The sequence below is a fragment of the Bos javanicus genome, chromosome 2, assembly GCF_032452875.1.
Source record: "Bos javanicus breed banteng chromosome 2, ARS-OSU_banteng_1.0, whole genome shotgun sequence".
Classification (NCBI taxonomy): domain Eukaryota; kingdom Metazoa; phylum Chordata; class Mammalia; order Artiodactyla; family Bovidae; genus Bos; species Bos javanicus.
In genome coordinates this window covers 104,237,004-104,260,504 of record NC_083869.1, presented here as the reverse complement: position 1 = coordinate 104,260,504, position 23,501 = coordinate 104,237,004, and the positions used below count along the sequence as shown (strand labels likewise).

General features: G+C 42.5%; 2 protein-coding genes across 3 annotated transcripts in view; one reads left to right on the top strand and one right to left on the bottom strand.

The window, feature by feature from the left end:
* Positions 1-1,063: 1,063 nt before the first annotated feature.
* On the bottom strand, positions 1,064-14,801 carry TMEM169 (transmembrane protein 169). 2 transcript variants are annotated; one of them, XM_061384263.1, is made up of 3 exons: positions 9,904-14,801; positions 5,525-5,922; positions 1,064-3,803 (listed from the first exon to the last, which is right to left on the bottom strand). In XM_061384263.1, exons 2-3 carry the CDS (start codon positions 5,793-5,795, stop codon positions 3,181-3,183), a joined length of 894 nt encoding a protein of 297 aa, XP_061240247.1. In that variant the 5' UTR covers positions 5,796-5,922; positions 9,904-14,801; the 3' UTR covers positions 1,064-3,180. The 2 variants fall into 2 exon arrangements, with proteins under 2 accessions (XP_061240247.1, XP_061240242.1); XM_061384258.1 differs by having other exon boundaries at positions 14,687-14,799.
* Positions 14,802-14,841: 40 nt separating this feature from the next.
* The window catches only part of PECR (peroxisomal trans-2-enoyl-CoA reductase), a 48,249-nt gene continuing 39,589 nt past the window's right edge, over positions 14,842-23,501 (top strand). The window contains exon 1 of the mRNA XM_061384247.1: positions 14,842-15,043. Coding sequence (XP_061240231.1) covers positions 14,914-15,043 — 130 coding nt within the window. The 5' untranslated portion in view covers positions 14,842-14,913. The remainder of the gene's footprint in view (positions 15,044-23,501) is intronic.

Genomic DNA, 23,501 nt, shown 5'->3' with positions numbered 1-23,501 from the left:
ATTATTTGAGAAAACAGCATTGAAACATGTATAATATCATATGTGAAATAGATCGCCAGTCCAAGTTCGATGCATGAGACAGGGTGCTCAGGAGTGGTGCACTGGGATGACCCTGAGGGATGGGATGGGGAGGGAGGTGGAAGGGGGTGTTCAGGATGGGGAACACATGTACACCCATGGCTGATTCATGTGAATGTATGGCAAAAACCACCACAATATTGTAAAGTAATTAGCCTCCAGTTAAAATAAATAAAAACAAAACAAACTCTGTGCTTCCAATGCAGGGGGCACAGTTTGATTCCTGGTCAGGTAACTAAAATCCTACATGCTGCGTGCCCTACCCCCCCCCAAAAAAAAAACACTTGGCAACATTGGTATTATACTGGATCAAATACAGTTTACCCAGCTCAGTATATTATGCCCACAAAGCAACTGGAAAGCATAATCCTCCTTCCTGATATTTACCAAAGAGATTATGTAACTATGAGCTAACAGAATGTTCAAATATGGCATTTAAATCTCTAATTTCTCCTCTAAAATTCTCTAGGCATTTGCTAACAGCTGAGATGAGATTGCTTTGGGTCTGTTTGGTGAGGTTTTCCTTCCTCTAGTTTAAGACTTTTCCATCTCTCTCTGAGCCCTTTTGACATGATTTTATGAACCTATGGGTTCCACTAGCTGGCGAGCTCAACTAGGGTGAGGGCTACATCTACTTCATCTAGGTATCCCTTGTTCCTTACCCTAACCCCACCCTCCTCCATCCCGCAGGGACATCTTACCTTTGTCCTAATCGTGACTGCTTTGGACCTTGCCCACTGGTTTCCTTAACCTCTGAAAAAAACGTGGCAAATAAAGCTGCAACTTCCTAATGTAGGCTCAGGTAAATCTGTGATCTGTGGGAAGAGTCCACCGAAACAGAAGCCTCACAAATTGATGGTAGATGGGAAGAGTCAAGATGTTAAGGACCCATATTAAGACCATTACACACCTATAAAACAGTCACTACACTCACTCTTTTTCTGAAAACTGTAGTGTTCAATGTTGGAGAGACTCAGAGACAAAGTGAGCAAACGTTAATTAGATTTTATTGTTGTCTTCATTTCAATTGTTTGTATCTCTGCAAAACCACCAGACAGCACCAAAGTTATCTTCAATAATGTTGGACAGAGTTTGGGTTTTTTCAAACTAATGATAGTTATTTTTAAAAGGATGGGTTTCCCTCTAAAGGGGGAATTCAGCACCATGCATTAGGCGAATGCCCCTGGCCTTCTGTGGCACAGCGTTACCTGACCCATTGGGTTTGATTCACAGCAGTTCTTTCAACAGCTTCTTCCTGAAACATGAACATGGACACCAGCTCTTCATGTAAGGACCCAAACTTTAAAAATCTGTGTGACCGCATACGATTTTTTTTTTATTAGAAAGGGATCCCTCAGGAATTTTTTTAAGTTCAGAATGTATTAGTCTGGATTCATCTAGGGTTTATACCCTCAGTGGCCACAAAGATCCAAGCTTCTCAGCAAAGATTGTATTTGTTGATGAACTCCAGAAAATTCTGAGTGAGGTTTGGTCAAACCATCCCAAGCTGGGGCTTCCCAGGTGGTTCAGTGGTAAAGAATCCGCCTGCCAGTGCAGGAGACACACAAGGCATAGGTTCAGTCCCTGGGTCAGTAAGATCCCCTGGAGGAAATGGCAACTTGCTCCAGTACTCTTGCCTGGAAAATCCCATGGACAGAGGAGCCTGGTGGGCTACGGTCCATAGGGTTGTGGAGTTGGACATGACTGAGCACACACACACACCCAAAGCTGACTCCATCTTCTTTTGCTTAGGGTTACTGACCCTGCTGGGGGTTGTGGAGTGGGGGCAGGGGCTGGGGAATGTCTGACAGATGCAATGCCTCTCTTCCCAGTCCTTCATCTGTACATTACATTAAATATCATCACCCAGTCCATCTTCACTACCTGGAAAAAAGCTATGCTACTGTAATTTGTACATGATACAATTGTACTCAGCTATCCACTCTTCCTTTTGAAAACACCTGAAACCATATGGCATTACAGATATTTAATTGCAACACACGAGTTGCTAATATCTGTGTGGTTTATGCATAGTATATGTAGCTACTATCTATGTATAAGTTCTCTGTGTAAGATTTAGGCTTAAATAAATAAATAAATACATAAATAGAACTGTATTCACAGTTTGGGATCTGAATGTATTTAAATAATTACTGTAAGCCAGAGACTCTTACTTGCCTACCAAAATAGCCATTCTTTCCTTGTCTTTTAAATTAGCAGAATCCAAATATTTAGAATACAGCTGCCCAGTCAAAAGACTACATTTTCCAGCCTCTTTTGCTCATGAGGTCATATGAGTAAGGCCTGGCCAATGAGATAGAAGAAGTGTTGAGAGGGACTCCTGGGAAACCTCCTTAGCTTAGGGAGAGTGTATGTGCTCTTCTCTGCCCTGTCCTCTGTTCTGTCTGAAACATGGATGGGACGACTGGAGATGTAGTCAGCGCTGGTTGCTAAGGATAAAGGCGATGAGGGTTGGGAAATAAAAAGAAAGCCTGGAACTCTGATGACTTTATCAGTTTCCCTGATGGTCTGCCTCCAGCCTTCTTCTGTACAAGAAAGAACAGACTTTTGTCTTGTTTAAACTACTGCTATTTGGACTTCGATTATATTTAAGATATAAATCAAAATCTAAGTGATACACACAAATTCTTACATTCTGCTACACTGTAGCAACCCTGCTTCTTATGTTTCACTCCATCACTATCTATTATCTTATTAGTGGATTTGGTCTTCCCTGAGCCTCCTTAGTCTCCCTGTCACATTTAGTCACATACTAACCTGGGTTCCAGGCACCAGGAATACCTTCAAGTTCCTGAACTGTCGCACACCTGAACTTCCTTGTCTCAGATAAAGGGTTATCTTAGGGTAAGGAACAAAGAAGAGTTTATCCACTAGATGGACTATTTGGGCACAAATTGCTTTTCTGTTTCCTGCCCTCCTGAAAACCAACAAGATGGTACGACAGATAAGTGTGGGCTAAAATTTTCCAGAAGAACAGTGTATAGTGGGGAGAAAAGGAATAATTTAAACAAGGAGTATTCTGAAACTGGAAGATGATAAACAGGCTACTAAGACCAGAGAATGAAGTAAGTCATTGGGAATTTAGACAGCGGATGTTTCTATCTCCTGGGTGGCATCCTTGTTGGACAGGTTGCCTGAGATGTTGTCTGATTCAAGCAACTCCACAATGCTATAGGGAGAACAGTCTTCCAGACCCAGCTTACTGCATAGCCAACCACAGAAGCCTTTCTCCATGTCCCGGGCAGCTTGCCACCAGGCTTCCCAGGACCATGAGAGCTGGACCACGGCCGCATAGAGGCCCAGGGAAGAGGCCATGGCCATGATGAGCACTGGATAGCAGAGGATGAGGCAGGGGCAACATGAGATCTTGTGCCAGAAGGTCCTCTCCTCGTTGTATACGAGAAAGATGTTGTACCAAGTGATGGTGCCATAGTAGAAAGAGACCACAAAGGAGAGGAGAAAAACCACAGGCAGGCAGACCAATGTCCAGAGGACCACGTGTGGCCCACGGTCTGCTCCCAGCTGGCAGGCCTTTCTGCCTCCAGGTGTTGTTTCCCTTGACGATGCCTTGGGCTTGGTGAGTTCCTGCAGTTCCTTCTCTGTCAACGTGACATGGATGTCTACCATCTGCCCCTTTTTCTTTCCTCGGGTGATGGTCCCAGTTAATGTGACATAGCGGCTGTCCACGGGCACGTTCCACACACCTGCAGGGCACAGAGAGGCAAAAGTCAAGATCAGAAGAACAGACATTTCATCAGGGTTGTCCCCTGAGACTGGAGCCGAGTACAAGAAGGTCCTTTATTCTGGCCCCTGACACCACACGAAGTCAGTGAATTCACAGCAGATTCAATGAGTCTCCCTCAAGGGAAGGTTTAGTATTCCCATGATCAACTCTCCTGCCAGGGCCCTGCTAAGACTGTGAAGCAGGTTAAGCTTGTTTTTTACTATCTCTACTTCTCTGGGCTTCTATCATGTCTGCAATATGGAAGGGAGTGAGAACTCTACCACAGATACTTCTTCAGCGTGATCATATTTCTGGTCTGTAAGTGCTGTGAAAATACTGTTCCTGAGTATCAGCTACCGTGTGTGAAGGTGGCACCGTGTATGCGTGCTATACTGATGGGCAGCCCACTCCTCTTCTCTCCTTATTCCTACCTCCATGCCTCTCTGAGAGAGAAATCCGGTCGAAGTCCCAGGCTTCATATCCAAGTTCTGTACACACACAGGTACCACACTTACACACATGCACACCGCATACACATGCCCCAGCACAGATGCTCCACCAGTACCACCACCACTATCCCCACCACCAGCAGCATCATTCCCACCCCTACCAAACAGCCGCTCTTTGGCGGGCCTGGGAGTGAGGCTGCAGGTAGTGAGTGTAAAACATGCAGCAAAGTCCACGGTCCTTAGTATGTGAAGGCGTTTGGTTGGCAGCTCCCCGAGGCCCTGTGGACGTCTAGCCCCTGGCTGAATGAGGGACAGAATGGGGCTAACTCAAGAGCAAATGTCCCTTCCTCTGAGAGGCTGTGTGGTCTAGCCCTCCACCCCCTTCCCTCACTTGGTCACCTCCCTTCCTGTCATGGAGGTTTACTGTCTTTGGAACCTGTACCACTATTATCTTTTGAAATCATCTTTTGTTTGCTGAGTTGTTTGCTATCTGTCTTCCCCTGACTGGAAGGTAAGTGGCATAAGAGCAGCGACTTGGCTCATCCCATTCACCATGGGCATATGTCTTAGGGATGACCCGTATACACAGACAGATCTACCATGTCCGTCTACTGCTGAATAGTGACATTTAATATAGACGTCCTGCAGTTTCCTTAGCAGCAACAAACATTTTTATAACTGCTTCCTTATGCACATGGGCATGTGGTAGATACTGAGAATTTCTACGACGTAAGCTATGCATATTTTGAATTTAATAGATATTGACATATTTCCCAAAAGCAGATACCTTTTCCACATGAGGTATATGAGAGTATATCCATTTACTCACATTGACGTTAATATCTTTTACCTAATTTTTTGCCATCCATATAGGAAGTGAATATTATATAGTGAAGGAATTTTATAACTCATATGTTATAATTCATGTTTTCCTGATTATTATGAACGTCAACTACATGTATTAAATAGTTAGCCTTGTTAGCTTATATTACTAATTTTTGTGTATAAATTGGTCTCTTCTATTATACCAGGAATTTCAAAAAAAGTAGAGTTCTCCTCCATATTACTTAGAAGAGAACCACAATAAATGCTCAACAAATATTGTTGACTTGTTGGATGAAGACTGCAACATCGTGAGAAGAAATGTATCCGTAAGAAGCAGGTCAGTGACTGAATGCCTGCCTGGCTTCTACAGGATCCTCACTGGGCCTGCTCCCTGTGGCTTTAAGCAGGTGACCCCAGAGAGACTCACCATCATCCATAGGATAGTCTATGAAATCATCTCCCTCCTCCTCTTTAGGCTGATCTCCACCTTCCGATTCCCCAGGCTCCTCATCCAGTGTCTCACTCTCTGACCGGTAGATGATGATAGATTCTGGGCGGGACTCTTTCTTCTTCTTTTTCCTGCGCCCCATGGTGGATTCTCCATCGAGGACCAGAGCAGCTGCCATGGCTTTCCTCAGGGAGCTGTGGTGGGGGCTGGGGAGCTGACTCTGGCCTTCCACCAGTGCTGGCTCTTCCATCCTCGTCTTCAAATCTAGCTGTTCCTTGTCAAGAGTCCAATCTGCCAGAGCAAACTCATGACCCACAACATCACAGAGCTTCTTCCAGGATGCAGCTAATGCAAAGGCGTTCCAGTGACGAGTTGCACTTGAAAGACAGGGAAACAAAGTCATCAACAGGGAATGAATCAGGTGAGATGGAAAGGGGTTTAGGAAATGGTCCTCAACTTGGCAGACGCCTTCCCCTCCATTTATTTCTCACAAAACTTTATTTCGAGAGTAACGGATTTCTTTGGAAGGAATGATGCTAAAGCTGACACTCCAGTACTTTGGCCACCTCATGCGAAGAGTTGACTCATTGGAAAAGACTCTGATTCTGGGAGGGATTGGGGGCAGGAGGAGAAGGGGACGACAGAGGATAAGATGGCTGGATGGCATCACTGACTCAATGGACATGACTCTGGGTGAACTCCGGGAGTTGGTGATGGACAGGGAAGCCTGGCGTGCTGCAATTCATGGGGTTGCAAAGAGTCAGACACGACTGAGCGACTGAACTGAACTGAACTGAATATGGACTTACGTTTACAAGAATGAATCGTGAATAAAATTTTATTTGTGTTGCTTTATTTTGAGTTGCATGTATTATGTAAAACCCATCAATCTAGCTGGGGGATGCCAAGTATAAAGAAGTTGGGTGAGGAAGCCTTACAGACAGGTTAAGGACCATTCTTCCTTGCACCATAGATGGAGATTCCTATGGCTGGGACTAGCATTCTAGGCTTCTGGCTATTAAGTCAGACATTACAACTATACTCAAATGGTTGAATGCAACTTTGAGCAAGTGGTGCCACTCAACACTGGCACCATTTCACCAACCATGCCTTCCCTGGTATTCTATAAAGGACACTTGTCTCCTGGTTTCTTGTTAGCCCAAGATCCCAGAATTGTTGGGATCTGTTCTAACACATTTTGGGAGACCACTGGAAAGAATGCACACATTTAACTCTTAACACTTTCTCTCCTCTTCTATTCTTCAGGTAAAAAGTGGGAGAGAGGAGAGTCTATACAACATCTTTTAAAGAAAAAACAGATCGGCCTGTGTTCTTGGTACATGAGTCATAAAGGGGAAAGTAATGTTTTGAGTGCTATTGCTAAAGAGGTGCCAGTTAGCAAGTATCCAGCTAGTGGCACTTAAAAAATTCTTCTTAACAAAATTGTTATTACACGGGGTTGGTGCAAAAGTAATTGAGGTTCAAAAGTAATTGTGGTTGACTTATGCAGGAGGTGCAAGAGATGCGGGTTTGATCCCTGGGTCAGGAAGATCCCCTGGAGAAAGGAATGGCAACCCACTCCAGGATTCTTGCCTAGAGAATTCCACGGACAGAGGAGTCTGGCAAGCTATGGTCCCTGGGATCGCAAAGAGTCGGACATGACTGAGCGACTATCACTTTCACTTTTTTTGCACCAACCACACTTACTTTTTAACCTCTATTACTTTTGCACCAACAATTACTATTGCACCAACCTCAATTAATTTTGCATCAACTGCAATTACTATTACTTTTCTACCAATCACAATTACTTTTGAACTGCACTTACTTTTGTACCAACCACAATTACTTTTGCATTTTCAATCACTTTGGCACCAACCGCAATTATTTTTGTAAACTAATATTATGGAAAGTTTCAAATATGTAAAAGGAGAAGATTTTTATTAGGGAAAGTGGCAAACCTTTACAGAAGCAAAGAGAATAATTTGAATGAACCCTCACTGTACCTCTCACCCAATTTCAACAATAAACAAAATACCAGTAGCCAATTTTGTTTCATTTCCTCCTATTATTTAAAAGCAAACATTAGACATCATTTCAGGAGTCACCGCAGACGGGGTTCAGTCCTTGGGTCAGAAAGATCCCCAGGAGTAGGAAATGGCAACTCACTCGATTATTTTTGCCCAGAAGATTCCATGGACGGAGGATCATGGTGGACTACAGTCCACAGGGCCACAGTCAGATAACAACTGAGTAACTGAACACACACACATGATATTGTGATTATCTTTTCTCAAAAAGAGAGTTCTTATACGTAAGAGATATATGCTGAAACAATTACATCTGTTGGATCATCGAAAAAGCAAAAGAGTTCCAGGAAAACATCTACGTCTGCTTTATTGACTATGCTAAAGCCTTTGACTGTGTGGATCACAATAAACTGTGGAAAATTCTTAAAGAGATGGGAATACCAGACTACCTGATCTGCCTCCTGAGAAACCTGTATGCAGGTCAAGAAGCAACAGTTAGAACTGGACATTGGACAACAGACTGGTTCCAAATCAAGAAAGGAGTACATCAAGGCTGTGTATTGTCACCCTGATTATTTAACTTACATGCAGAGCACATCATGTGAAATGCCAGGCTGGATGAAGCACAAGCTGGAATCAAGATTGCCGGGAGAAATCTCAATAACCTCAGATATGCAGATGACACCACCCTAATGGTTAAAACAAAGAAGAATTAAAGAGCCTCTTGATGAAAGTGAAAGAAGAGAGTGAAAAAGTTGGCTTAAAACTCAACATTCAGAAAACTAAGATCATGGCATCCAGTCCCATCACTTCATGGCAAACAGAAGGAGAGACAATGGAAAAAGTAAAAGACTTTATTTTTTTGGGCTCCAAAATCACTGCAGATAGTGACTGCAGCCATGAAATAAAAGACGCTTGCTCCTTGGAAGAAAAGCTATGACCAACGTAGACAGCATATTCAAAAGCAGAGACATTACTTTGCCAACAAAGGTCCATCTAGTCAAAGCTATGGTTTTTCCAGTAGTCACGTATGGATGTGAGAGTTGAGTTATAAAGAAAGCTCAGCACTGAAGAATTGATGCTTTTAAACTGTTGGAGAAGACTCTTGAGAATCCCTTGGATTGCAAGGAGATCCAACCAGTCAATCTTAAAGGAAATCAGTCCTGAATATTCATTGGAAGACTGATGCTGATGCTGAAACTCTAATACTTTGGTCACCTAATTCGAAGAACTGACTCATTTGAAAAGACCCTGATGCTGGGAAAGATTGAAGGTGGGAGGAGAAGGGGATGACAGAGGATGAGATGGTTGGATGGCATCACTGACTCGATAGCCATGAGTTTGAGTAAGCTCCAGGAGTTGGTGATGGACAGGGAGGCCTGGCGTGCTGCAGTCCATAGGGTCACAAAGAGTTGGACACAACTGAGCAACTGAACTGAACTGAAGATATATAGCAGGAAAAAAATTCTCTTTTTCCAAGGTTTCAAATAATAGAATTAAGAGAAGAGACAGGACTCTGCTCTTTTTCCTGCATGGTAGGCTTCACCCATCCACCACCACCCCTAGTCCAAAGATTATGAATGAATGTGATACTGCAGACTGTTAACCTCAATCCACCATGAGCTCTGAATCCTCAGTCATTCTGAGGTAGGTGGAATAGGTTTTAAAGTATATACTACTCAAACTCTGGAACTTAATGCATAAACTACTGATTTTAAGCCATATTTGAAAGAAATTCTCCAAGTAATTCTTAACTGCATCCACAACTTTGTCCCATCTTCATTGTTACCACTGTGGTCTATGAGGCCATCATCTCTTACTATGGTTCTAAAAATGTTCCTTATCTTCTGGCTTCTATTCTTGCTGTCTTGCAATCAATTCTCCACTTAGCAGTTAGAAAGGTCTGTTAAAAACATACATAAAAGCAGGCCATTTTCTGTTTAAAATCCTCCAGTGACTTCCCATTGGTATAAAATGAAATTTAAACTTGTCCTGTGGCCTAAAGACCTGTGGATCTGGCTCCTCCCTGTCCTGCCATCCTAGCCTACACCATCTCCTTCACATATTCCTCCAATGCTTCCATCACTCTAGCTGCCTATGTACTCCTCCAGAGGTTTATTAAAAGAAAACCAATAGCTCTGAAGCAGTCAGTAAACAACCAAAGACTCACAAGACCACAAAATGAACTTCTTTACCCAGGCATAGTGCCTTTGTTGGGCTGGGGCATCAGCACACATCTGGTCATTACTCCCATCCAATCAGTCAGTCACTTGGTCACTAACCCCACCTCCACAGTGGTGGAACACTGGTGCTTCATGGACTTCTTACCATTGGGCATGATTTTCCTGGAGTCTGTTTATAATTCTTTGCTGCCAGGTAGTCACTGAAGCAGACCTGATCCAGTGCTTTCTCTAAATCCATCCAGATCCTCAGCAGAACTTCTGGACTTGGTGGGTGGGAGAGGCCACGAAGCTTTGAAGGCTCTGCTCTTAGATTAATTGCAGGGAAGCAAGTAACATACATGGATGAAATGTGGGTGGAAAAAAGCTAATAAGTGCCAATGATACCAAGACTTAGCATCTGGACACAAGGAGTGGTGGGGGCTATGGAAAATATAAGAGCTCAGGTCTCATCTGAAATAAGAAGTTACTGTTCTCTTTTTCCCACCAAGCCCAGTATTCAGCCAACTGCTTTCACAGACAAATTCAGGCCCATTTAGTAGGGGTTGTCTGAAACTGCATGTGGAAGTTCGTGATTTTAATTGTTGCAATTAGTCTAAATTTAAATAAATTACCATGGGGACAAACAACCAAAACAAATCATAAACAGGGTGCCATTCTGCCATCTCTGATTTATAAAGCTTTCAAATTAGGGTGCTCTGCTCCACTGGTTTAATTGAGTACAATCAGGAATTGAGTTTTTGTACCTTCACTGAAATTAACACATCTTCTTTCTCCAAGGAACCTGAACTGGGGCCAGGTGGGTAAAGGATCATCATTTTCAAGTTCATTTACGACTGTTCCTTATTGGAAAAGATCCTGATGCTGGGAAACATTGAAGGCAAAAGAAGAGGGTGGTAAAAGATGAGATGGTTGGATAGCGTCACCAATTCAATGGACATGAACTTGGGCAAACTCTGGGACACAGTGAGGGACAGGGAGACCTGGCACGCTACAGTCCGTGGGATGGCAGAGTGAGACACGACTTAGCCACTAAACAACAAAAACAACAGTGAACTGTGCCTTGCTCCAGCCCTGCTGTTCTTCCAGTTTTCTTACCTGTGGCTCTGTCACTCAAAGAGATAACAGTCCTCTGTCTGGGGTGACCAAACTCTCTGCTTAGCATCTTGGCTTAACACCATTAGATGTAGTAGGCCAACTAAGAGATGAAATGCTTGCCATTTCACCACTGAGAATGACTAGTAGACCCTCTCAGAGAGATACTCTCACAAATGTAAAAATGGAAGGAAGTTTGGTTCAGATGAGTGTCAAGTGATTGCAAAATGATGGAGAAGCAACTTAGAACGCCTAGTCTCCCCCCGTTGCTGTGATTGGCTGTGAGCACAGTTAGGCTATAGCCTTTTCCTCTGTGGTCCTTAAGCAGCACTTCTCTTGTCTCCTGGTCCTGGAAGGCTTTCACACTGAGGCTAGTTCATCACCTGAGGAGCATCTGTCTATAGAGGAAATAGCTCCTGGTAATGAAGCTAGTTGGTTATAAGCAGCCTGAGCATCTTTTTACTGTAAGAGCTATAAGATAAGATCTTTACTGTCTGATCTTTCATTTGCTTATTGTTTTACTTCTTATGGCACACATGCCCCTTCCATCCTCAACTCCCAACTTATCCTAAAACACAAACTCTATCAGTTCAGCACACCTGTCTTGTCCACTATACTGTATCTTTCATATCTAGAATAGTATCTGGCACATGAAAGGTGTTCTATAAATATCGGATGAATATTGTGAACTGGCTTCCATAGTGGCTCAGATGTAAAGGATCTGCCTGCAATGCAGGACACTCAGGTTCAATCCTTGGGTTGGGAAGACCGCCTGGAGAAGGAAATGGATACCCACTCCAGTATTCTTGCCTGGAGAATTCCATAGACAGAGAAGCCTGGTGGCTACAGTCCATGGAGTCACAAAAAGTTGGACGTGACCTGAGCAACTAACACATTTTAAGAACCTTACTTATATAAGTTGTCTCTGGATTGCTTTTACATCAAGGCAAGGCAGAGCTAGATATGCCCCACTGATATTCCTTCAGCACTGAGATTCTGTCTCCGTGTTGAGAATCCCACAGGCCCCTGTCAGTCTGAGCCAGCAGCTGCTTTGTGGAGGGGAGAAAATGAAGATACTAGGCAGATGGGGTGGGGGGGGAGTGGGAAGATGGGTGAGCAGCAAGAGAATCTCAGAAGATGAACCGAGGGAGTGCTAATGGGCTATGACAAAGCGGGAGGGTGGGAGGATCATGGCCACACTGATGCCTTTTCCCCCAGGACAAAGTGGGCAGCGTTGCAGAGCACCAGGCGGTCTTTGATTCAGCCAAAAGAGCAGTCATCGCAGCAGGGCGTGGATGCCCTGAAAAAAGAGGGCTCAATCTGGAAACAAAGAGCCTCCCAAAGGCAGAGCTGTTGCTGGGTCTCCAGGCCTGTTGGGGGTTTGCGGACATTCAGACACTGATTGAAGTCAGAGGCAGGGGCAGAGAGGACAGGTCTTTTTTAATTTAACTTCCCAAAGTGAAATCTATCTAGAAACACTTGATCATGGAACAAAGGAATTATTTTTATGGGTTTTATTTTAGTTTATTTATTTTTGCTACTTTCTTTTTTTAATTAAAGGATAATTGCTTTACAGAATTTTGTGGTTCTCTGTCAAACATCAATAAGAATCAGCCATAGGCACACACATGTCTCTCTCTCCTGAACCTCACTCCTATCTCCGTCCCCAACCCACCCCTCTAGTTTGTTACAGAGCCCCCAGTTTGAGTTCCCCATACAGCAAATTCCCATTGGCTATCTGTTTTACATATGGTAGTGTAAGTTTCCATGTTACAGGTCTTTTTAAAAAAAGACCTCTCAAAAAGATTTCACATCTCCCTAAATCATAGGCTGTCTTTGGACTGTGAAAAAGCTTTCTGTCTGCTCATAGTGCAACTTCCTTGAGCCTGCAAAATGGCTTCTGGTCATCCTCAGCAAGCAAAATTGGCTTGAAGCCTGTCCAGTCAGTCATCTTTTCACTGGAGGACCGCAGAATGCCTCTCTGAGGCCACTGAGCCACCACACACACAGCGGCTGCAGTACTGCCGGGTCCATGCGGAACCACCCTGGCGGAGCTCCGTGAATCCACAAGTCCAGGCCAGGTCACAAACCACATTTCATCAGATCTTCAATCAAAGTATCATTGAAAGAAATTTAAAGTGCTCCTTCCTCTGGAGAAAGAAGGCCTCAAATTTTCTGCAATAAGAAACCTCTCAGAACTGAGAGGTGACCAGTAGAAGTGATCCCTTCATAAACTAATCAGCAAATGAGAAGCGAAAGAGGTATCTTCCCTTCTTTAAGGCGCATACTTGGAATCTGTCAGCAACAAAGATAGGGAGTAAGTTCTTCTCAAAAGAGGTCAGAGGAGGGCAGGGGGATGGAGGAACAGGGAGGCAGCGATGTCTGATTCCACTCTCAACCAGATCCATTTCCAATTCACTCTGAATAATTCGGTGGTGGACCCAACAAAAGAATGATGGCATTTGTTTGCTTTTACATTACTTCAATACCTTGCAGGGAGAAATACAGTATTCTTGTTAGGGGAACCACTGACTGAAACTGCCCATCCTGGCCAGGCACAATAGTAACCACTTACATGAGTTACCTTACAACAGGAGGTCCTGGTAAGGAACATGGAACTAACAAGCTACTGCCCACCAGAAAATTTTGGGAAAGGTCAAAAGGAGAGAGGAGATGCCAGGCAACATGTCTTACCAACTTCCCAGATTCCTTCTTGCTGGAATCCATCTTGGCTGAGTGATGCGCAAGCCACCAGGAAGGACCCTGAACCAGAATGACTGGCCAAAGACAACCCAGAAACCAACCCTGTTACCATAAAACCCAAGACTGAGAGCCACTTGGCAGAGTAGTTCTCCTGGGTTCCCTTACCCTGCAGCTACCCCCACCCCCAAGCCCGGATGTCCCCTACCAATAAAGTCTCTTGCTTTGTCAGCATGTGTGTCTCCTTGGACAATACTTTTGTGAGTGTTAGACAAGAGTCCACTCTCAAGCCCTGGAGGATCCCCCTTCCTACAGACTTAGAAATAGCATCCTGCATGGACGATTAGGATCACAGCACCTGTCATAGTCCCTAGATCTGCCACTTTCTTAGGCAAAGTCTCCTGAGGCTAGTGTAATTGCACTCTGGTGGGCAGACAGCACAAAGCAAGATGGAGAATTTGAATAGCGAATTACTGTTAATGGGCACCAAAATGCGGGTGATAAATCTCCACCATCCTCAATAGGCGAGCTCGCCTGCATAAGAAATGAACTAGAGGGTAGGATCTCAAACACACACCTACAGACGCCTTCTTGCAGGAAGCAAAAAAAAAGATCTTTTGGACCCATCAATTTTATGCAGCCCAGCTGAAATGGATCAAACCTCAAATCAAACCTCAAAGAGTCCTTCTTCCCTTCATTCCTGGGTGAGGAGAGGTAGATAAGGTGGAGGTGGGATTGTGTCTTTTAAAAATCATTTATTATCTTGGTCTCTGGATAATTACAATTGTATTCCGCCCCCTCCACCTTTTGTTTCCATCCCTTCCAGAGGATGAAGCAAGATTTTCTCCCCCTCGGCTAAGGCTGCCCCTTTCCTTTCCAGCCAGCTGCACAAAGCAACTGGAGCCAGAGCATCGCTCTCGACACCACGCCCTCCGCGGGAGGGCGGAGCAAGGCTCCCGAGCTGCAGCCTCTTTTCCCAGACGCATTGGAGATTTAATTTTAATTAAAACCGTGAGAGGTATACCACTGAGCATTAAATTTTTCAAAATAGAGCACAGCGCCACTTTTTGTCTTCTTCCCTTCCCCAACAGCATCGAAATAAAACACACACACAAGGAACAAGGAGTCTCACCTACATGTGCTGCGGACCCGGGCAGGCGGAGAGCGCTGAGCGTCAAGATGCAGCCGCTGAGGAACGGTTCTGCACTGGAGAGACACAGAGCCGCTGCGGCGGGCGTGCCAGGTTGGTGATTGGGATGGGGCGGGATGACGGAGAGGGGCGGGGCGAAGGGGAGGGGGCGGGGCGACGCAGGCGTGACCTCGGTGGCTTAGCTTGCCCTGCCCTCCATTGCTCAAACGCGTTATGGCCATGAATTCTTGGGTTAAGGGCAAAAGCTGCTTAGCAGCAGGCTTGCTGCAGCACCAGGTGGCCATCGTCACCGGTGGGGGCACGGGCATCGGGAAGGCCATCGTGAACGAGCTCCTGCATCTGGGTGCGTGAACAGGTCCCTGGGCTAGGGTATCTTGAGGAAGGGGTCCTCAGAGGTTGGTTTAACCGGGAGCGGGGTGGGGGGGCGGGGAGCCAGCGGATGGTACCCGGGCTTAGGAGAGCGTTGCGTTGCAAAGGAAAGGAAGTGTAGCTGTGGGTGAAATTAGAACCGCGAGCGCGAGTGGGGAGAGGGGAGTTCTTTCTAAAAAGTTATGGACAAGCATTGGATGGACTATTTGTAAACTAAAGGGAAATTTTCGAGCCGAAGATACAGTGCCCGATGTGGGGATTAAGGAAACGTGTGGAAGCTTGCTATGGACTTAATTATGAAACCATTATCATTATTAATATGTAATTATGGAATCGTTATGGTCAATTAATTATTCATATGGAATTGGTTATGTATTTTGAATTAATTCTAGGGAATTTCCTGGCGGTCCAGTGGTTAGGACTCAGCGCTTTCACTGCAGTGGGAACTAATATCCCACTCCCGCAAGCCATGCATCTGTGGCCAAAAAAACCCCCTGTTTTTTCATTCTGTTTATTGCCTGATGAATGATTACGAAATATGGAAAGACTACTGGAAAAGTTTTTATTTAACATGTGGAGAGGCTCCTATCATATAATCTTGAATCTCTTAATATTTACCTTGACTTCAGAGTTAAGTAGGTAGTAATGACCATGAAGTTTCACCAGGGTCAGATTACGAAATGCTAATCCTCCTTTTTTTTCTTATTAAGATGTATTTTTTCATTTTTTTTAAGCATACTTTTTTTTAAGTTCATATTATGTGCTGAGCTTAACTTGACTTGGGTGAAGGGAGGACTTTGTGAGTACAAAAAGAGGAAAGAAACCACAAAAGAGAAAATAAATAAATATGAAAATGTAAATCCTCATTGAATTAAAAAATATACATGAATAAAATTTGAAGGTACATGAAGAAAAACATTTGCAATATGCACAAATTTACTGTATAAAGAGATCTCATAAATAAGGGACACACTGGTAGAAAAATAGGCTTATGATAATGGGCCAAGCATTTTAAAGAAAGAACTAAAAAAAGGCAGTGAGTGCAAGAAGAAACAGTCAATTTTGGGGCAATGAAATGCAAAATATAGCAATAAAAAGGTTCATTGTTTTTCTAACAAAATTTTAAAACATTAGGGAAAATGAAAATGTTGATGACAGAGAGGACAGGCAAGAATGTAAAATATTGCAAGCTTTCCAGAGGTCAGCTTAGGGGAAAAAATCCAAACATGTTAACAGTGTTCGTGCTGTGTGACCTAGTAATTCCTCTATCAGGAATTCATTCTTTGGAAATAATCAGGGACAAGCACATATATGTGTAGAAGAGTGTAATGTTCAGTAGTGAGATGTGATAAGGGGAATGAATAAATCAGTAACACTGAAATATGCTGCTATTTAAATACCTTGCTACTGAAGAATGTATGTTGTCAAATGCATACCATATAATTTAAAAAGTAGGATTCTAAACAAAATATAGCATTCCAATTTAATTGTTAATGAAAGATGTATATGCAGGAAAGACTGGAAAGAAGTTTACAACATTGTTTATCAGCAACTGCCGTTTCTGGAAATGATTTGAATGATGAGTGGTTAAATTGTATTCATTTTTCAGATCTTTTTAATGAACACGTAAATTGTCTTTGCTTCCCATATGTTTCTAATGCTCGGCACATAGTATGAGCTTAAAAAAATGAAAAAATACATCTTAATAAGAAAAAAAAAGGGAAATTAGCATTTCTTAAAAGTCCATCTAGTCAGGGCTATGGTTTTTCCAGTAGTCATGTATGGATGTGAGAGTTGGACTATAAAGAAAGCTGAGTGCCGAAGAATTGATGCTTTTGAACTGTGGTGTTGGAGAAGACTCTTGAGAGTCCCTTTGTAGGAGGAAACAGACAGAACAGGCTCCATCTTGAAAGCAGGACTCTATCTTGGGCTGGACTGTGGACTTTGAGCTATATGCCCAGTACCTATAGAAACGACATACCAACTGGAAAACCAGGCCTCCTTGATGGAAGAACACCAGGGCTCATACCTAGACTCTTCATTGCCTAAAAGAATACCCTAATCATCTGTGTAACCAGATAGAATCATAAATTCTATTATGCTTATTGGGGTATGACCACAAGCCTATTGATAATTGTCCACTATTAACTACCTAGGCTTAAGGCATATGAATCACGGGTTAACTTTGATTATATCTTTTTCTTCCTTTGTTCAGACTAGTTTCAGGGAATTTGGGAGGTGGGTTTGGGCACATACACTTAGGGTATATAAGGTTTTCACAAAAACTGTTTGGGGTCCTTGGCTAAGAGGAGACTCTGTGTTGGGCCCTCTGGTGTAATAAACTACACTCCACTGCCTGCATCATCCTTCTAAGTGAGTTTGTTTCCCGGAACGTGTGGCTATAACACCTTGGATTGTAAGGAGATCCAGCCAGTCAATCCTGAAGGAAATCAGTCCTGAATATTCATTGGAAGGACTGATGCTGAAGCTGAAACTCCAATACTTTGGCCACCTGATGTGAAGAGCTGACTCATTTGAAAAGACCCTGATGCTGGGAAGATTGAAGGCAGGAGGAGAAGGGGATGACAGAGGATGAGATGGCTGGATGGCATCACCGACTCAATGGACATGAGTTTGAGTAAACTCCAGGATTTGGTGATGGACAGGGAGGCCTGGTATGCTGCCATCCATGGGGTTGCAAAGAGCTGGACATGACTGAGTGACTGAATTGAACTGAATCTGACCCTGGTGCAACTTCATGGCCATTACTCTCTACGTTACTCCCAACACCAAACTGTATCCCTGTTCAGGAAAATCCATAAGAAAAGTAGTCTTGGTTGTCATTTTCTGTGAAGGTCAGGTACTAGGCTTCACAGCAGATTCATCAGATCCTGGCTCAGCCTTCCAATGTACTTGTAAAAAACAGTAGTGTTGTATTGGAAATACATTTCCTTCAATGTAAGAATATACAAATACTTTTTACTCTGACTTGCTCAGCTTAATTTTTTTCTACCAGAATTAATGGCTATTTCTGAAAATTGTTACAGAAACCGAAATCGGGCAAATTAAACAATAGCCAATTCTCTTTCCAGTGAGAAGGCTACTATTTTTTGGCATGAAATACAAGTTGGATTTTGAGGCAAGTGGTGATTATTGTGTTGTCTTTCACATCCAAATGATTTTGACTATTCCTTTTCGATGAGGATGGTGAAAGCCCTAGCTCACAAGAGTAAGATGTAGTGAACAGAATTGGAACTCTCTTTCATCTATTTCATCTATGTCTAACAGATGCTGTTAGACAAAAGGAGCCCTGATTCCATCAAGGAATATTGAACCTAAGACCATTCACATTGAATTCAAGCCAAATCCTTGTCTCTGTCCTCAAGTTAGTCATTCCCTTTCTGTGACAGTGGCTCAGCTGGTAAAGAATCTGCCTGCAACCTGGGTTTGATCCCTGAGTTGGGAAGATCCCCCCTGGAGAAGTGAAAGACTACCCACTCCAGTATTCTGGCCTGGAGATCCATGGACTAAATAGTCCATGGGGTCGCAAGGAGTCAGACACGACTGAGCGACTTGCACTTTCACCTTCTGTGACAGTGGATAAAATGAAAGTAGGAATTCCAAGTGGAAATTGTGAGGCAAGACAGCACTTTTTGTTGCTCTGGTGACAGGGTTCTTACCAACACCTGGGACCTAGAAGGTGCTGAAATGGAGCAATCTGAGTTGAAGATTGAAAGAAATCAGTATCAACCCAGGCAAAAATCAATATATTTGGCTACAATTGCCTCATATGTGAAAATAACTCATTATTTGCTAGTTACTTCGGTACCTTGTTCTAAGGAAATTTATCAATCTGAGTTTGTCTTGCAACTCATATAAACAAAAATGTTCATCCAAATCGTTTAGCATAAGGGTGACGAGAAGGACAATAATAATTTTATAAAATAACATTGCAATAACCAGGCAGTATTGAAGTATATAAAAGAAAACTAAAATGAGCTTTCCCATTCTGCCCATCTCCTAAACCCCCTTCCTGGTGATTTTCTAAAAGTCACCCACATGCACAAATATACACATGTGTCTGTATTTTTTTATTTATAAAACCAAGACTGTAGTATTGTTGTTGTATGCATATGTAATAATTTATTTAACCATTCCTTTAATGGAATTGTAGATTTCTAGTTTTACCCACCATTGCAACATTCTGCCTTGTAATACATTTATACCCTGGTTCAAGTTTATATACCAGTTAAAATAAATACCTTTTAAAGTTGTGTCCCAAGATAGCTGTTCTAAGATTAGATAACTTCCCAGAGGTGTTCAGCATTCAGATAGTAATTAGTGACAATTTGGGAATCTTCTAATTAGATAATTCCTGTGACTAATCCTAGTTACAGTTCCCTATGTCTCATATTCTGAGACCTTGGTCAAAATAGGCATTAATCACCTAGAATTCCTGAGGATTTTTTTTTTTAATGTGGATTTAGGAAGAGTTATATATATCCAATTTCCTTACCTTGTTCAGCCTGTGCTCTCCTCTGGGAACTAGAATAGATAATGCCTGTCTTGAAGGCAGAAAGATTGAAGAAAGAACAGCATAGGGCAGAGGCCATGGCTGATCCAGGGGAACTTGTTTCTCCTTTCCATTTTACTAATCAGATTCCCATGTCCAAGGTAAGAGAAACCAAGGCAAACCATAAAATATCACAGTAATCCAAGTCTACGCCCCAACCAGTAATGCTGAAGAAGCTGAAGTTGAATGGTTCTTTGAAGACCTACAAGACCTTTTAGAACTAACACCCAAAAAAGATGTCCTTTTCATTATAGGGGACTGGAATGCAAAAGTAGGACGTCAAGAAACACCTGGAGTAACAGGTAAATTTGGCCTTGGAATACGGAATGAAGTAGGGCAAAGGCTAATAGAGTTTTGCCAAGAGAACACACTGGTCATAGCAAACACCCTCTTTCAACAACACAAGAGAAGACTCTACACATGGACATCACCAGATGGTCAACACCGAAATCAGATTGATTCTATTGTTTGCAGCCAAAGATGGAGAAGCTTTATGTAGTCAGCAAAAACAAGACCAGGAGCTGACTGTGGCTCAGATCATGAACTCCTTATTGCCAAATTCAGACTTAAGTTGAAGACAGTGGGGAAAACCACTAGATCATTCAGGTAAGACCTAAATCAAATCCCTTATGATTATACAGTGGAAGTGAGAAATAGATTTAAGGGACTAGATCTGATAGAGTGCCTGATGAACTGTGGATGCAGGTTCGTGACATTGTACAGAAGACAGGTATCAAGACCATCCCCATGAAAAAGAAATGCAAAAAAGCAAAATGGCTGTCTGGGGAGGCCTTACAAATAGCTGTGAATAGAAGAGAAGCAAAAAGCAAAGGAGAAAAGGAAAGATATAAGCATCTGAATGCAGAGTTCCAAAGAATAGCAAGGAGAGATAAGAAAGCCTTCTTCAGCGATCAATGCAAAGAAATAGAGGAAAACAACAGAATGGGAAAGACTAGAGATCTCTTCAAGAAAATTAGAGATACCAAGAGAACATTTCATGCAAAGATGGGCTCGATAAAGGACAGAAATGGTATGGACCTAACAGAAACAGAAGATATTAAGAAGAGGTGGCAAGAATACACAGAAGAACTGTACAAAAAAGATCTTCACGACCCAGATAATCATGATGGTGTGATCACTCACCTAGAACTAGATACCCTGGAATGTGAAGTCAAGTGGGCCTTAGAAAGCATCACTATGAACAAAGCTAGTGGATGTGATGGAATTCCAGTTGAGCTATTTCCTAACAATATAATATATGCTTTGTTGAAAATTACACATCAATTTTGATAAATTGAATTCTCTTTTAGTCTTGTCTTACAAGGAATTCATGGTGAAGTTAATACTTGCTTTGTAAAGCTCTCAGATTACCTATCAGAATTTCCAAAAATTGTCTGAATATGGAATTCACTAAATTATAACCTCAGCTTGAAAGATAGTTTTTTTTAAGTGACTTATTTTAATATACAGAAACTATCTCCTCGTATACAACTGCTGCTGCTGCTAAGTCGCTTCAGTCGTATCCAACTCTGTGCGACCCTATAGACGGCAGCCCACCAGGCTCTGCTTGTGCTTCTAGTGTTCTGCTGTCCCTGGGATTCTCCAGGCAAGAACACTGGAGTGGGTTGCCATTTCCTTCTCCAATACATGAAAGTGAAAAGTGAAAGTGAAGTCATTCAGTTGTGTCCGCCTCTTAGCGATTCCGCCTCTTAGCGATCCCGCCTCTTATCGATCCCGTGGACTGCAGCCTACCAGGCTCCATCCGTGGGATTTTCCAGGCAAGAGTACTGGAGTGGGGTGCCATTGCCTTCTCCGTGTATACAACTAGTTCTGGCCAAAATGCAGAGCCATTTTACTTTTTAACCTTTCCAAATGTCATCTGTTCCATATGTTAATATTGAATATGTGGCCTGTTTGTAGTATAACAGTTATAACAATGACAGGGTCCCAGTCCTCCAGGAGACGAAAGTGAGTGGGAGGAGACTGTTAATTATTATCCAGTACAGGCTTAAATGCTCTATTAGTGTAAGGGATACAGTGGGCTTCCCAGGTCGTGCTACAGGTGAAAACCCCGCCTCCCAGTACAGGAGACATTCATGTAACAATTAAATGCTGTCCTCATACATTCTGCTTTTACATGTGTGATAACGCCTACAATACATTGATACCATTTTTACTTTCAACAAGCACCAACTTTTGCAGGATTTCAATAGAAATAAGAAAAGTCTTCATATTTATTTACTCATATAGTGACCATTTCTGGTTCTCTCTTTTCTTTTCTGTAGATTTAGATTTTCATCTGGTATCATTGCCTTTCTGCTTAAAGAACTTCCTTTAGTCTTTTTGTAGTGAAGTTCTGTTTTCAAGAATTCTTCTGGATACTATATGTGTGAATGAATCTTTATTTTGCCATTATTTTTTTAATATTTATATTATTTAATTATTTAATAGATATATATAATTTAACAAAAGTGGGAACATTAATGTATTAATGGGAGGAGAAACACACAATGGCAAGCAGTACGTTTTTCAAACCCCAGCTGATAACATCAAACAATTCAGGCTTCATTTTAGTGGATAACAGCACCATTCATTCTTCCCTGAAACTGGAATTTAAATCTGTTTTCACGGGGTAAGAGTTCTAGGTTCCAAAACCCCCATGTCATCTCCCCACCCCTAGGACTTTCAAGTACTTGTCTTGGCTTGTGTTGTTTTTGAAAAGAAGTCTTCTGTCTTTGTGTGTTTTGTGTTCTTTTTCTCTGGCTGCTTTTAATATTTTCCACTGTATCTCTGGTTTGTTTAATTATGTTGTCAGTGTTATTCCTGGGTCTATTTTTATTAATTAACTTCTCTCCTCATTCTGGGTTGTATTTCGTTGCTTCTTTATGTACCTTGTGGATTTTCAGTGGATCTCAGACATTTGAATTTTACTTTGTTGGAGGCTGGTTTTTTTGTTTTTTGTTTTTTTTTGATGTCTGCTCTTATTTATTTGTTACTCTTAGAACATCTTGTTACTCATGGAACATTTTATTTGTTACTTGTTAACAAATGTTACTAACATTTATTTGTTACTCATAGAACATTTTGACTGGACTGGAAAGTAGAAGCTCCCAGAGAGGACAGCCTCCCTCTCTTGGCAATCTGTTCCTGCTGTTTTTCTTTCGCTTCCTTCAATCTCTCGACCAAAAGTTTTGCATTCTGCAAAATTAAAAAATAAAAATTACTTATTTTTCTTAAGTATGCTGTTGCTTCAGAGCAATATGCCTGGGTTTGTGTGGTCCTAGGTAACTATGTTATTATCATTGTATGGATATTTTTGTATTGTTGCAAATATTGCTGAACTTTGTTCTGTGATATAGTTAACTTGGTAGCAGTTTGATACTTTAAAGAGGCTTTCTTTCTGTTAAGTACTGTCCTAAACAGCCTTTAGTCTAGCGTTAATTTTGCTTCACTATTGAGGCCATACCCTCCGGGTACTTTGCCCAATACCTTGTCAGAGTGTTTTCCTGGTTGGAACACTAACTTTTGTCTAGTGCTGTACGAGTGTCAGGGTTTGTTCCTTCTGCTTATTTTGGTTGGTTCTTTCCCCAGCCTCAGATAGTGTCTTTTCTCATATGTACCGATCAGTGCTCAGCTGAAGATCTGAGGGAACTCGAGAGATCTCTGGAGTTCTCTCCCTGTGTACCTCCTTTGTCTCTGTGTTGCTGTTTAATCTAGCTGTCTTAGCCTCCTCAGACTCCCAGCTTCATCTCTTCTACCCAGGAGCCTGCTGGGCTCTGAATGGATTCTTCCTGCCTACGCTGCAGTTTGAAGACTCTCTCTAGGCAGCAGTCTGGAATAATAATAGGGCTCACATTTG